At 41.6% G+C, this 11,758-nt stretch overlaps 1 protein-coding gene and 1 long non-coding RNA gene across 2 annotated transcripts; both read left to right on the forward strand.

Moving 5' to 3' along the window:
- Nucleotides 1-257: 257 nt before the first annotated feature.
- LOC118815115 lies at nt 258-2,339 on the forward strand. The gene is made up of 3 exons (XR_005007782.1): nt 258-431; nt 908-1,059; nt 2,077-2,339. It is a non-coding gene; the product is annotated as an uncharacterized LOC118815115 (long non-coding RNA).
- Nucleotides 2,340-2,453: 114 nt separating this feature from the next.
- Nucleotides 2,454-11,465, forward strand: casr (calcium-sensing receptor). Its single transcript, XM_036581048.1, has 6 exons — nt 2,454-2,709; nt 3,989-4,295; nt 4,490-5,329; nt 6,900-7,130; nt 8,703-8,826; nt 10,147-11,465. Exons 1-6 carry the CDS (start codon nt 2,513-2,515, stop codon nt 11,292-11,294), a joined length of 2,847 nt encoding a protein of 948 aa, XP_036436941.1. The 5' UTR covers nt 2,454-2,512; the 3' UTR covers nt 11,295-11,465.
- Nucleotides 11,466-11,758: the final 293 nt, after the last annotated feature.

The raw sequence follows: 11,758 nt of genomic DNA on the forward strand, positions 1-11,758 counted from the left end.
ATAATCATTACACTGCTGTTTGTTTACAGAAGATGCAGAAGTTTTGAAAAATGTGAAATTCTGGTTTTATTTATGCCGAATCTTAGAGTTCATGCTTTCATGGGAGGTTGTAGGTGCACCCTGGTCTCCAGTATGGGGTAATGTACATAAGTGCACACGGGGAGGTGAAGTAGGAGTGACCACAGGCTTGTTTTATGTGTCCAGAGGAAATGGCCTGGCCTGCTTTGGTTAATGTTTGACTGTGCCCAGAGGAACAGAGCGCTGCACTGACTCTCACTGCCCAGAATTAATCGAAGCCAATAGAAATTTCTCAAGCTGAAGTAAAGAGAAACAAACAAGGCCGAATCAGAAGACACTGTTTTTCATGTTGATGCTTCACGTTTCGTTTTTTTTTCCCCTTGGAATTGATGGGTTCTCCAAAAAGATCAAGGGTGAGTCTTATTTGGAGGAATCCTTTCTACTTTCTGTCTGGTCTTTCACATTTGTTGATTAGTTTATCATTTGACTGAATGAATTTCAAATGAATGCAGTCTGGCAAGTCTTTGAGTCTCTGTTTTGGTATTTTAAATGCATTTTAAATTAATGCTGTAGAATGTTTTTCTACATCTTTGGTGCGCGTCATGTACAGCACCGGTGTGTACAGCTGTGTTTGAATGCTTTGAATGATTGGGTCTTTTTGAGATCTGAATATTTTGACTGAATATATTAACTTAAGTTAAACTCTAGCAACATAGTATGGTAAAAATGTACTCATCTGTTAAAAATATGTAAATAATTCAAGTTGTCTATTACATTTCAATCTTGCTGGTTGTTCACGAAGCGATTTTACGTCCTTTCACAGCTGTTAGGAATCTGCAGGCCACGCAATCTTTTCCCTTGTATAATCAGTGCTCTATCTTTTTTCCAGGGAGTTTACCGGCGCATTTCTGTTGAATAGCTGAGTCCTGCTGCTGCATATTTCCAGAGTTAATTAGCGCGATGCTGGGCCGTTATTGCGCCTTTGCTGGGCAGGCAGGTTACGCTGACCGCGGCGTCACACCCAGCACCCACACTGAGGAGGTTAGTGGTGCGAAACAGTTCAGATCTCACTGTCCCTAGTAAAGGGGGAGGGGGTTGGCCACAATCTTCCTCATGGGGCCCCTTTTTCATTGACTCTGGATCTGGATTTGTCTGGAAGTTGTTCCTGACAGGTAGAGGAGAAAAAAAATCCTTGTCTGTTTCTGGCAGCATTATGTTCAAATTTTAAGATAAGATAATCCTTTGTTAGTCCCACAATAGGGAAACTCTGTGTTACAGCAGCAAAGTGATAGCAAGGCACTCAAGAAAAGAAAAGAAGTAACAAGAAGAGAATTAACCATCAAGTAATCAACCTTGTGACAATAGGTATGACACTAGGTATGAGAGATGACACAAGGTGGCCAATCAATTACATCAACAGTTCACAGTTTAACTACCAGCCATTACAAAATCCAGCAAATTCAAGGTCCAGGTTTAAAGATCTGAAATAGTATCTTTGAATAACAGCTCCTTTTCTCAAAATATTGACTTCCTACGTCAAAATAATGACTAATGTCAAAATACTAACATAGTATCACCAAAAAAACTGCCTTACTTTCTCAAAATAATGACTTACTATGCCAAAATAATGACTAATATCAAAATAATGACATAGTTTTACTAAAAACTGCCTTACTTTTTAAAAGATATTTACTAAGTCAATAATTTTACATATTATGTCAAAATAATGACTAATGTCAAAATACTCACATGGTATGACCAAAAAACTGAGTTACTTTCTCAAAAATGTGACTTACTACGTCAAAATAATGACTAATGTCCAAATATTGATATAGTATCACCATAAAACTGACTTACTTTCTCAAAATATTGACTTAATATGTCAAAATATTATCTTACTATTAGGTTATTGAAAGTTACATGACGCTGAAGCCCACTTAAAGCAAGAGCAGTAGTGTGAATCTTTTTCATCTTTGTAAATTTGTGCTGAAATGGAATCTTGAGCTTTGAGATTTGGGGAAATGAAGTGCTTCTCATTCTTTTTGTTTTTTTTTGTAGGACTTTACTGCTGATTACAGACTTCTCCAGTGTGTACCTTGATGGACCACTCTGTCCTGAGCGCTTTGTATCAATCGGAAAGTGTGTTAGAGATGAAGACAAGACTGGTCAGTTCACCACCAGAGGAGCGGTCAAAAAGATCAACGGCACCACAGATAGACCCTCAGTCAGTCGCCTGGCTTTGCCGTTCATCAACTCCAGGAACCTCTAACACAGATTGAATTTGACTTTCAAGCGTTCGAGGGCTAGCTCGTCCACTTTGTTTCTGCACCGTCCCTGAGTATTTGCATCTAGTGCCTCTGCTGAGAGGGAATTGTGAATATTATGTTCTATAACTTCAAACAACTGAATTAAATGGAGAAACTGTGGAGCCTCGAGGCAGCGATCCTCACTTCTGAATGAACAGGGTGTCCGAATTGTACTCAGAGCTGAGATCATGAGGTTTTATCTGAAGTTCTTCCTGCACTACCTGGTGCTGCTGGGCTCTAACTCTGGCATTTCTACCTACGGTCCCCACCAGAGGGCCCAGAAGACCGGGGACATTCTTCTGGGGGGGCTCTTCCCCATACACTTCGGAGTGGCCTCCAAAGATGAGGACCTAGCTGCGAGACCTGAGTCAACTGAATGTGTGAGGTACGTCAGAGAGGCGATGTTTTGACTCTGTTGACTGATTTTATTAACTGCTTAGTATGTTGTCACCGTCGGGACAAAACCTGGTAACTCTGCAGGCGAAGGAAAACCATTCCTGAGGTTTAATGAAGTTTAAACGTTTTTTCCTAAGTAATTGTGGTCATTTCTATTGCCCATTTATCGTACGTTTCATACAGTGTAAATGACAGCTAGCATTTCCAAATTATGTAAACATAAAAATAGTTTTGCCCCAACAGCAACAATGTATTTGAAATTTATTTGCATTCAGTAACAAATGGTGGTCTGTTTGTAACGTGTTGGGTTGCATTAAAAAAACAGTAGCTGTGCCTGATTTATAAAGCAGCCCATGATGAAACACTCCTTATAACTTCAGTGTGAGTGGGCGGGGCTAAACTGCTGAAAGCTGAATGGGCTGATGTATCTACATGTGCTGGTTTGTATGGCAAAGCAATAATTACAGAATGGCCTGTTTTCGCAACTTAGTTTCTACTAGTGGTATCAGTGATGTGGATAGCCTTTAGCCTCGATTTGAACTTAAGCATAGCAGCCTGCTAGCCGGGCCTGCTTGCGGTGCACCTCCATCAGTCAGCTGTATCACTCAGCAGCAGCCCGTCGCTTCAACCAGGCCAGAAAAAACAAAGCAAGTCGCTGATACTGGCGGCGTGAATGATACTGCTGTGTGATGATCTGTAAAAACCACAGGTTTATCTATATACTGTTCTGTTTTTAACTGTTTTGCACAATAAAGATATTTTACATTTACTTAATTTGTTAAATTTGGCTCATTACCAATTATATAATAGTAAATACCAAATATGTAGTTAATAAACAAATAAGTTTTTTTTACACATCTAATAAATATACTCCAACAAGTAAATGCCATCTAGCCGAGTGTGTTTTATTCATGACACAGAACATAGATTTTACCAAAATAAAATTTAAAAATGTAATTGTATAAATATTAGGACTAATATGTTAGTTAGGTTAGATAGAGTTAGTATCGGTATCAGCCAGTGCTTAAAGGTGAGGTATTGGTATCGGAAAGGGAAAAAGCGGTGCATCTCCAGTTTCTGTGTATGGACCCGGTACGGTTATAAATCTGAGCAATATTTATGCATTACAGCAAACTAATGCAAGAAAATTGAGTTTTTCCATGATATGGACCCTAAATGAAATGGCTAATTAGGCCTGTCACAAAAATATATCAGAACAAAATAGTTTTAAACTTGGTTAAAATTGACAAACGCTCTGTGTTGTTCAGGTATAATTTCCGTGGCTTCCGCTGGCTGCAGGCCATGATCTTCGCCATTGAGGAAATCAACAACAGTTCTACTCTTTTACCCAACATCACCCTTGGCTACCGTATATTTGATACCTGTAATACCGTCTCCAAAGCTCTGGAAGCTTCTTTGAGCTTTGTGGCACAGAATAAGATCGACTCCCTCAACTTGGATGAGTTTTGCAACTGCACTGGGAATATCCCATCAACCATTGCTGTAGTTGGGGCCTCTGGATCTGCAGTCTCGACAGCTGTGGCGGACCTTGTTGGTCTCTTCTACATCCCACAGGTGAGACTTGTTTTTCTGTATTTTTGGATATATTTCATAAAACGAGAAGAGTAGAATGTGTGAATTAATTGACTTTGTTGATGCAGCACATGAGCCGACCTGCTTATTTTGTCCTTTCCTTCTTCCTTCATTCAATCTTGTGCTAAATTCAAACTCTGCTTTCTGTCATCCATCGCTCCATCTTGTTCCATCAGATCAGCTATGCTTCTTCCAGTCGCCTTCTGAGCAACAAGAACCAGTACAAATCCTTTATGAGGACCATCCCAACCGACGAGTACCAGGCCATCGCCATGGCGGCCATCATTGACCACTTCCAGTGGAACTGGGTCATTGCCATCGCTTCGGATGATGAGTACGGCCGGCCGGGCATCGAGAAGTTTGAGAACGAGATGCTTCAGAGGGACATCTGCATAGACTTGAACGTGCTCATCTCCCAGTATCTTGATGAGGCTGAGATCGTCCGTCTTGCAGATCGCATCGAGAACTCCACCGCTAAGGTCATCGTCGTGTTCGCCAGCGGGCCTGACGTCGAGCCGCTGGTTAAAGAGATGGTTAGGCGTAACGTCACCGACCGAGTCTGGTTGGCGAGTGAAGCTTGGGCAATCTCCAGCCTGGTGGCCAAGCCCGAATACCTGGATGTCATGGGGGGCACGATTGGCTTTGCGCTGCGGGCAGGCCAGATACCTGGCTTCAAGGAGTTCCTGCAGCAAGTCCATCCAAAGAAGTGCAGCCATAATGAGTTTGTCAGGGAGTTTTGGGAAGAGACGTTCAACTGTTACCTGGAGGACAGTCCCCGGAAGGAGGACAGCGAGAATGGCAGCACCAGCTTCAGGCCGTTGTGCACAGGTGATGAGGACATCTCAAGTGTAGAGACACCTTACTTGGATTACACTCACTTGAGGATCTCCTATAATGTTTACGTGGCGGTTTACGCCATAGCTGAGGCACTGCAGGACATTCTCACCTGTACGCCTGGGAGAGGGCTCTTCGCCAACGGCTCCTGCGCTGATATCAGGAAAGTGGAGGCGTGGCAGGTAAAGTCATCATTGTGTTGAGCAGGTTAGGTCAGTCTGTTTTCGGTCAGTTTGAATTTGAATAACAATTCAGCAAAGGTACTCCCAGGCCTGGCTGCAGGATGAAGTAGAGACCAGGCAAAAAAAACTACTGAGGGTAATCTTTACCCATCAAACAACTGGCAGCATAGGAGATATTATGGGAACAGGCTAACCTACGTAGTAGGGGTGCGGGAAAAAATCGATTCTTAGATGCATCGCGATGTGGACATGGACGATTCTGAATCGATTCACAAATGTCAAAAATCGATTTTCTAAATATGTAATTTATAACGTAATGTTGGCGGAACGCAAAAGGCGGAACATGGAAGTGCGGAAGTGCAGCGCCCGGACAGTCTGTGGCGGCACATAACAAAAACACTACTGGATGAGTGAGAAATCCGACCGGCTCCCTCTGCATTAAAGCCAGGTTAGGTCAGGAGTCACAACACAAATGTTAATAAGAGCCATTTTTTCCTGGCACTAGACTCGCCTCATATGGACCCCTGCCTGTATAATCAAACTCATACATATACTCAGATGTGAAAAGTAATTAGGTGAACATTACAAATAGTTAACACATCTTAGTCTACTTTACACAAAAAAAGGTTAACTTGGGTACTGATGACGCAACTTATGGATCCAAGGGAGCTAAATGTAGCTTGAATATTATATTCCAACTGGGGTGGCATTGCTCACTTATGCCACCCCTCACAGCACCAGGCCTGGGTGCTCCAATCAAAATAGTGCAGTAAAGACAAATGTTGTTCTACTTAGCAAACATAACATAATTAGCAGTTATCATTCTCCTCCAAGCATGGCAGTGGAGCTTTGTATGTCCTTAAGAAAACTGGGGATAAAATTGGGTCAAAAAACGCAAAGTGTACTTTGTGGTTCACTTGCTGCCTACAATGCAAAAAATAGTGTCTTGTCAAGTAAAATTATCTTAAATCTACTCAATAAAACTATTATATCTTCTGTTGATTGCTGTAAGCTTAATTTAAGATTATTTAACTTATTTCTAGACAGTTTTTACTTGTTTTGAGTAATTTTATTCAGGAAACGTATCTCAATATGTTGCCAGATAATGGCGAAAATTATTTGCCAGTATAGTGAGATAAATTTACTTGATAAAATGAGCTAAAACAAGTAAATAATGTCTAGAAATAAGCAAGATAATTTTATAATAGGTGCACAATCATCTCAAAATAAGAAATAGAAGATTACCATAAATTGATACCATACATTGATACCATAAATTGCCATACCAAGATACCACAAATTGCAGTGTAAATTGATTTGGATGGAAATCATTGTGCATGAGATGCATGAGTAATTAGGCAAATACTACAAATGATCCATTGATTAATGTTGAGTCAAAGTATCTTAGCCAGTAAAATGGGAAATGCCAGTACAAACCCAACCTAAAGCTGCGACTGAATCAAGAAGCTTTTCATCCGTGTGGAATTTTCCGGATCTCAACAGTGAAATTAATATTATTCTAGGGGAAAAAATCTTTTCTGAACCACCTCCTCTCGTTTTTATTCCGTAGGTCCTAAAGCAGCTGAGGCACCTGAAGGTCCAGAACAGTGTCGGGGAGAGAGTGCGTTTTGACGAAGCCAGTGAGCTCTCTGCCAACTACACCATCATAAACTGGCATCGGTCACCTGAAGACGGGTCTGTGGTGTTTAAGGAAGTCGGCTACTACAGCATACATGGCAAAAAAGGGGCCAAACTCTCCATCGACAAAACGAAAATACTGTGGAACGGCTATTTGACTGAGGTAAGTCAGAAGAATGGCCTTCATGGGGTGTGAATAAGGAGTATTACATTTCTTACATGTATTAAATGTATTTTCTTCATTAATTAAGCAAAGTCCCACAGTTAGAATATACAGTGGAACATGACTGATGACCATTGGCTGTGTTCACATGCAACGATTTTTGCCAATCCGATTAAACATATTCCAATTACAGATTAAGACTGAGGTGTTTGTGCTCACTCTACTCAACAATCTGATGGAAAATCTGTTTACATGCACACTGCAAGTAATCAGATCCAAAATGGGTACCACTTAGTGTACGCGTTACCATGGCAGCGAGCATCACGTCAGGTCCCAGTCAGAGTGAGAAGAGTTTTCAGCTGGCGCGCTTATGTTTTTAATTGCTTTAAAATGTACTTCACATGTATTAAGGAAGCGGCAAGAGGAAGATGTCGTGTTCTGAGACACATAAGCTGGACGCCCGTCCCACCGCCGTCTTTTAAAGATCAGAGCATAAACTTCGTCTCCTCTGCAGACCGGTTTCTGCTCCCACCATGTTGAACGTTATAAACTTCCACTATAACGCGACGGATATGCTGAACAGACTTACACGTTCCGATTGGGAATGTAATCAGATACAGGCATTTACATGGCTATTATTCTTCTATTTAAGAAATTATTTACAGGATTACCCACCTCGTTCAGTTGGATAGAAGTTGTATTCCAAATGGCCTCAATCTGAATAGACTAGTGTACATGGACGTATTCTATTCTGATTTAGCTATTAGTCGGATTATTAACGGATTATCAGGCTGCATGTGAACGTGGATACTGACTTCAAAAAGAGGTTCAGTATGGAAAATTAGTGCATACAGTGCTGCTCCATGGGTTCACTTTACTGTGTTTTGGCTTGCTGGTCGAATTTGCTTCTTATTAGCGGCGTAATGACACATAGAATTTCAAATACAAAACAATACGATACGGCGGCGCTTCAATACAAGACATTTTTCGATACAGCAAAAATAAAGAGTGCCTTGTGTTCATATGTCCATGTTATTTTTGAATCAGTAGGTGCCTAACGATGCGCACATGTTCAGTTTTGATATGATTTTCAGTTCAGATCATGATTCAATTCGAATTTAGATTTCTTTTGTTATTTTATATGGTTTGGTTGTCAAACGGCCCTCAAATCACAACCGCTAGAATCTAAAATTGATTTTCAAACAACCCTGCCATTTGCTACAGTGTGGATGTGTCTGTAGCATAAGCCCCGCCCCCTTACTGACCACTTGAGTCCGACAGGAGCTCGCAGGTGCCGCCCTGACAGTGTTTGATGGTACATGAGAGACTGTGTGAAGAGACTGAGGGACCTATCAGCAATGCAGTTTATGCTGTTTTGATTATTTTGATTATATTATTATTTTTTCAATATGTATTGAAATCGTTACACCCTTACTTCTAATATCTACATTAACTGCTAAATGTAGCGTATTTATCTACCTCATTTACTCTTCAAACCCAGCACACTTACTGCCAAACAAAATGGTTCTTTTTTTAAAATAACTCTCGTGTTCCTGATTCTTTTTTTACTAGGTGCCGTTTTCAAACTGCAGTGAAGACTGCGAGCCAGGGACCAGGAAGGGGATTATTGATGGAATGCCCACCTGCTGTTTCGAGTGTACGGAGTGCTCTGATGGAGAATACAGCGATCATAAAGGTGGGTTAGTGGTGGGTGTGGTGAAAACTTTACATCACGGTACAGGGTGGTTCAAAAAGGTTCATCCGATTTCAAAGCGCCATATTTTTACAACCGTGAGGCGTCTTGGAACCAATCACATACCAATTGAAAGAGGGGGTCCTGGAGTTTCTGACTGTCCCTGGAATATGGCTCCATTCATTCTGCAAAGAGATGGAGACCCCCGAGCAGAAAGCGATCTGCGTTCTCTACTTCAATAAGAGTGAATCTGTCATAACCGTGCAACGTGATTTTCGTGGACAGTGAACCTCAAACAGCTCAGAGCGTTCAGCGTTGGTTCCACAACACTGGATGATCTCCGAAATCGCACTGAAAGAGCTGTGAGAACAGTCACACCCGACACGCTCAATCGAGTGTGGGATGAATTTGACTATGGCGTTGATGTTGTCCGTACAGCTGGAGGAGGTTCATATTGAGCACTTGTAAAATGACATAATAAACTTTATGCTCACTTAAACCACTTAGAATTTACTGCATTGTTCTGTAATGATTTACAAGTGAAATAAATCATTTTGAAATCGGCTGAATCTTCTTGAATCACTTTAAGGCGTTTTCACAACACATTACAAGCAACAGTTTTTCTGAGATTTGATAAGTTAAAACAGAGAAAAGGCCCCAGTACTTCTGCATTTAAAAGTCCTAATAAACACTATGAGTATAATGATTCACTGAATCAGTTACCCCCTGAGTATGACACCCCATCTGAGGATGATTCTCCATACAGCTTTTGTGCTGAGGGTTCAGAAGAATTGTAAAGTTATGAAAATGTTTCAGTTTCCCTCAGGCATCTGTAGCTGATTTCCTGAGTGACTCTGCCATAACAATAGAAAACACATGGCTCTGGGTTTGGAACTTGCTCATTCACTCAAGCACAGTTAGCTGTCTGAAGTTTCTCCACAAGAGGGAGCAATTTCTTGGATTTTCTTTGAGAATTTGAAACAGTGTTAAAAATATTTTTTTCAGCTTTTGCTTCTCAGAGGTACACTTAATTTAATATTTGTTTCACCCTTCCAAAAGCAGTTTAAGAAATATATCATAAATGTTTATGAAAAACTGCTAAATTTGAACATTTAGCCCTCAAGATCCTGATCAATTGAACGATTATTCTTTTTTTTGTAATGAAATCAAAATAACAATAAACATGATTCCTTATCACTGTCACAGCAAACTTTGTCAACATGAATCTGTATGCAAAGATTTTTCACTTTTTTAGCCTCTTTTTCTGTTTTTGTTCTTGAATATTCTAATTTTCCAACATCTTAACTTTCCCTTCGTCCACAGATGCCAGTGTTTGTACGAAGTGCCCCAACAATTCTTGGTCCAATGGAAACCACACGTCCTGTTTCCTAAAGGAGATCGAGTTTCTGTCCTGGTCAGAGCCTTTTGGAATTGCATTGGCTTTGTTTGCCGTGCTGGGGGTCCTCCTGACATCCTTCGTGATGGGTGTCTTTGTGCGATTTCGGAACACGCCTATAGTGAAGGCCTCAAACAGAGAGCTGTCCTACTTGCTGCTGTTCTCACTCATCTGCTGTTTCTCCAGCTCTCTCATCTTTATCGGCGAACCTCAGGATTGGACATGTCGTCTACGGCAGCCGGCCTTTGGCATCAGCTTCGTCCTGTGCATCTCCTGCATTCTGGTGAAGACCAATCGAGTTCTGCTGGTGTTTGAGGCCAAGATACCAACCAGTCTCCATCGCAAGTGGTGGGGGCTGAACTTGCAGTTCCTCCTGGTGTTCCTGTTTACATTTGTGCAAGTGATGATCTGTGTGGTCTGGCTGTACAATGCTCCACCAGCGAGCTACCGAAACTACGACATTGATGAGATCATCTTTATAACCTGCAACGAAGGCTCAATGATGGCTCTGGGCTTCCTGATCGGCTACACGTGCCTGCTGGCAGCCGTCTGCTTCTTCTTCGCCTTCAAGTCTCGGAAGCTCCCAGAAAACTTCACCGAAGCCAAGTTCATCACCTTCAGCATGCTAATTTTCTTCATCGTCTGGATCTCCTTCATTCCTGCCTACTTCAGCACCTATGGCAAGTTTGTATCTGCTGTGGAGGTCATTGCCATCTTGGCCTCCAGCTTCAGCCTGCTGGCCTGCATCTTTTTCAACAAGGTCTACATCATTCTCTTCAAGCCGTCCAGGAACACCATAGAGGAAGTCCGCTCGAGCACAGCAGCTCATTCTTTCAAAGCGGCAGCGAAAGCTACGCTGAGGCGAAGCTCTGCCTCCAGGAAAAGGTCCAGCAGCGCAGGCGGTTCCTCAGGTTCCTCGCCCTCCTCGTCCATTAGCCTGAAGACCAACGGGAACGAGGCGGCCACTCCCTCTGAACACAGACGAGGCCAAAGGCCTAGAGTGAGCTTCGAGAGCGGGACCGTTACTCTCTCACTCAGCTTTGAGGAGGCGAGAAAGAACTCAATAAAACTGTAAAGAATCCTTGATGTTAGCTACTTAATTTTTAAACATTGATGGGTTTTAAGCAACAATCTGGACTAAAATTAAACTTACACAATTTTCCTCTTCATTAAATTATAGCCAAACAGCCAGGGTTAGCACTGGAGCTATGAGGCTAAGCACTGTGCTAACTGCATGCCTAAATCAACAAACACTCACCTCAAACCACATGGACTTGTTCAATATCTCTAATAGACCTGATTATGTGGTTTCTGACACTGTATAGCACACTGTCTTCTATAACATGGACTAAGGTACGTTATATCTAACACAGCAGTAGAAGCCTGAACAGCTGCTTTTGTTCATGGAAAATTGTGTAAATTTGATTTTTGGCTTCTTCACCTCTTAAACCCTCTGGAACAGACAAGTTGTAGACAAATTATTGCTTTGTACTTTGCTCTTTGGACATTATTTACATTGTTCTTCGCATTGCTTACAAT

Source organism: Colossoma macropomum, unplaced genomic scaffold (assembly GCF_904425465.1).
Source record: "Colossoma macropomum unplaced genomic scaffold, Colossoma_macropomum, whole genome shotgun sequence".
Taxonomy (NCBI): Eukaryota; Metazoa; Chordata; class Actinopteri; order Characiformes; family Serrasalmidae; genus Colossoma; species Colossoma macropomum.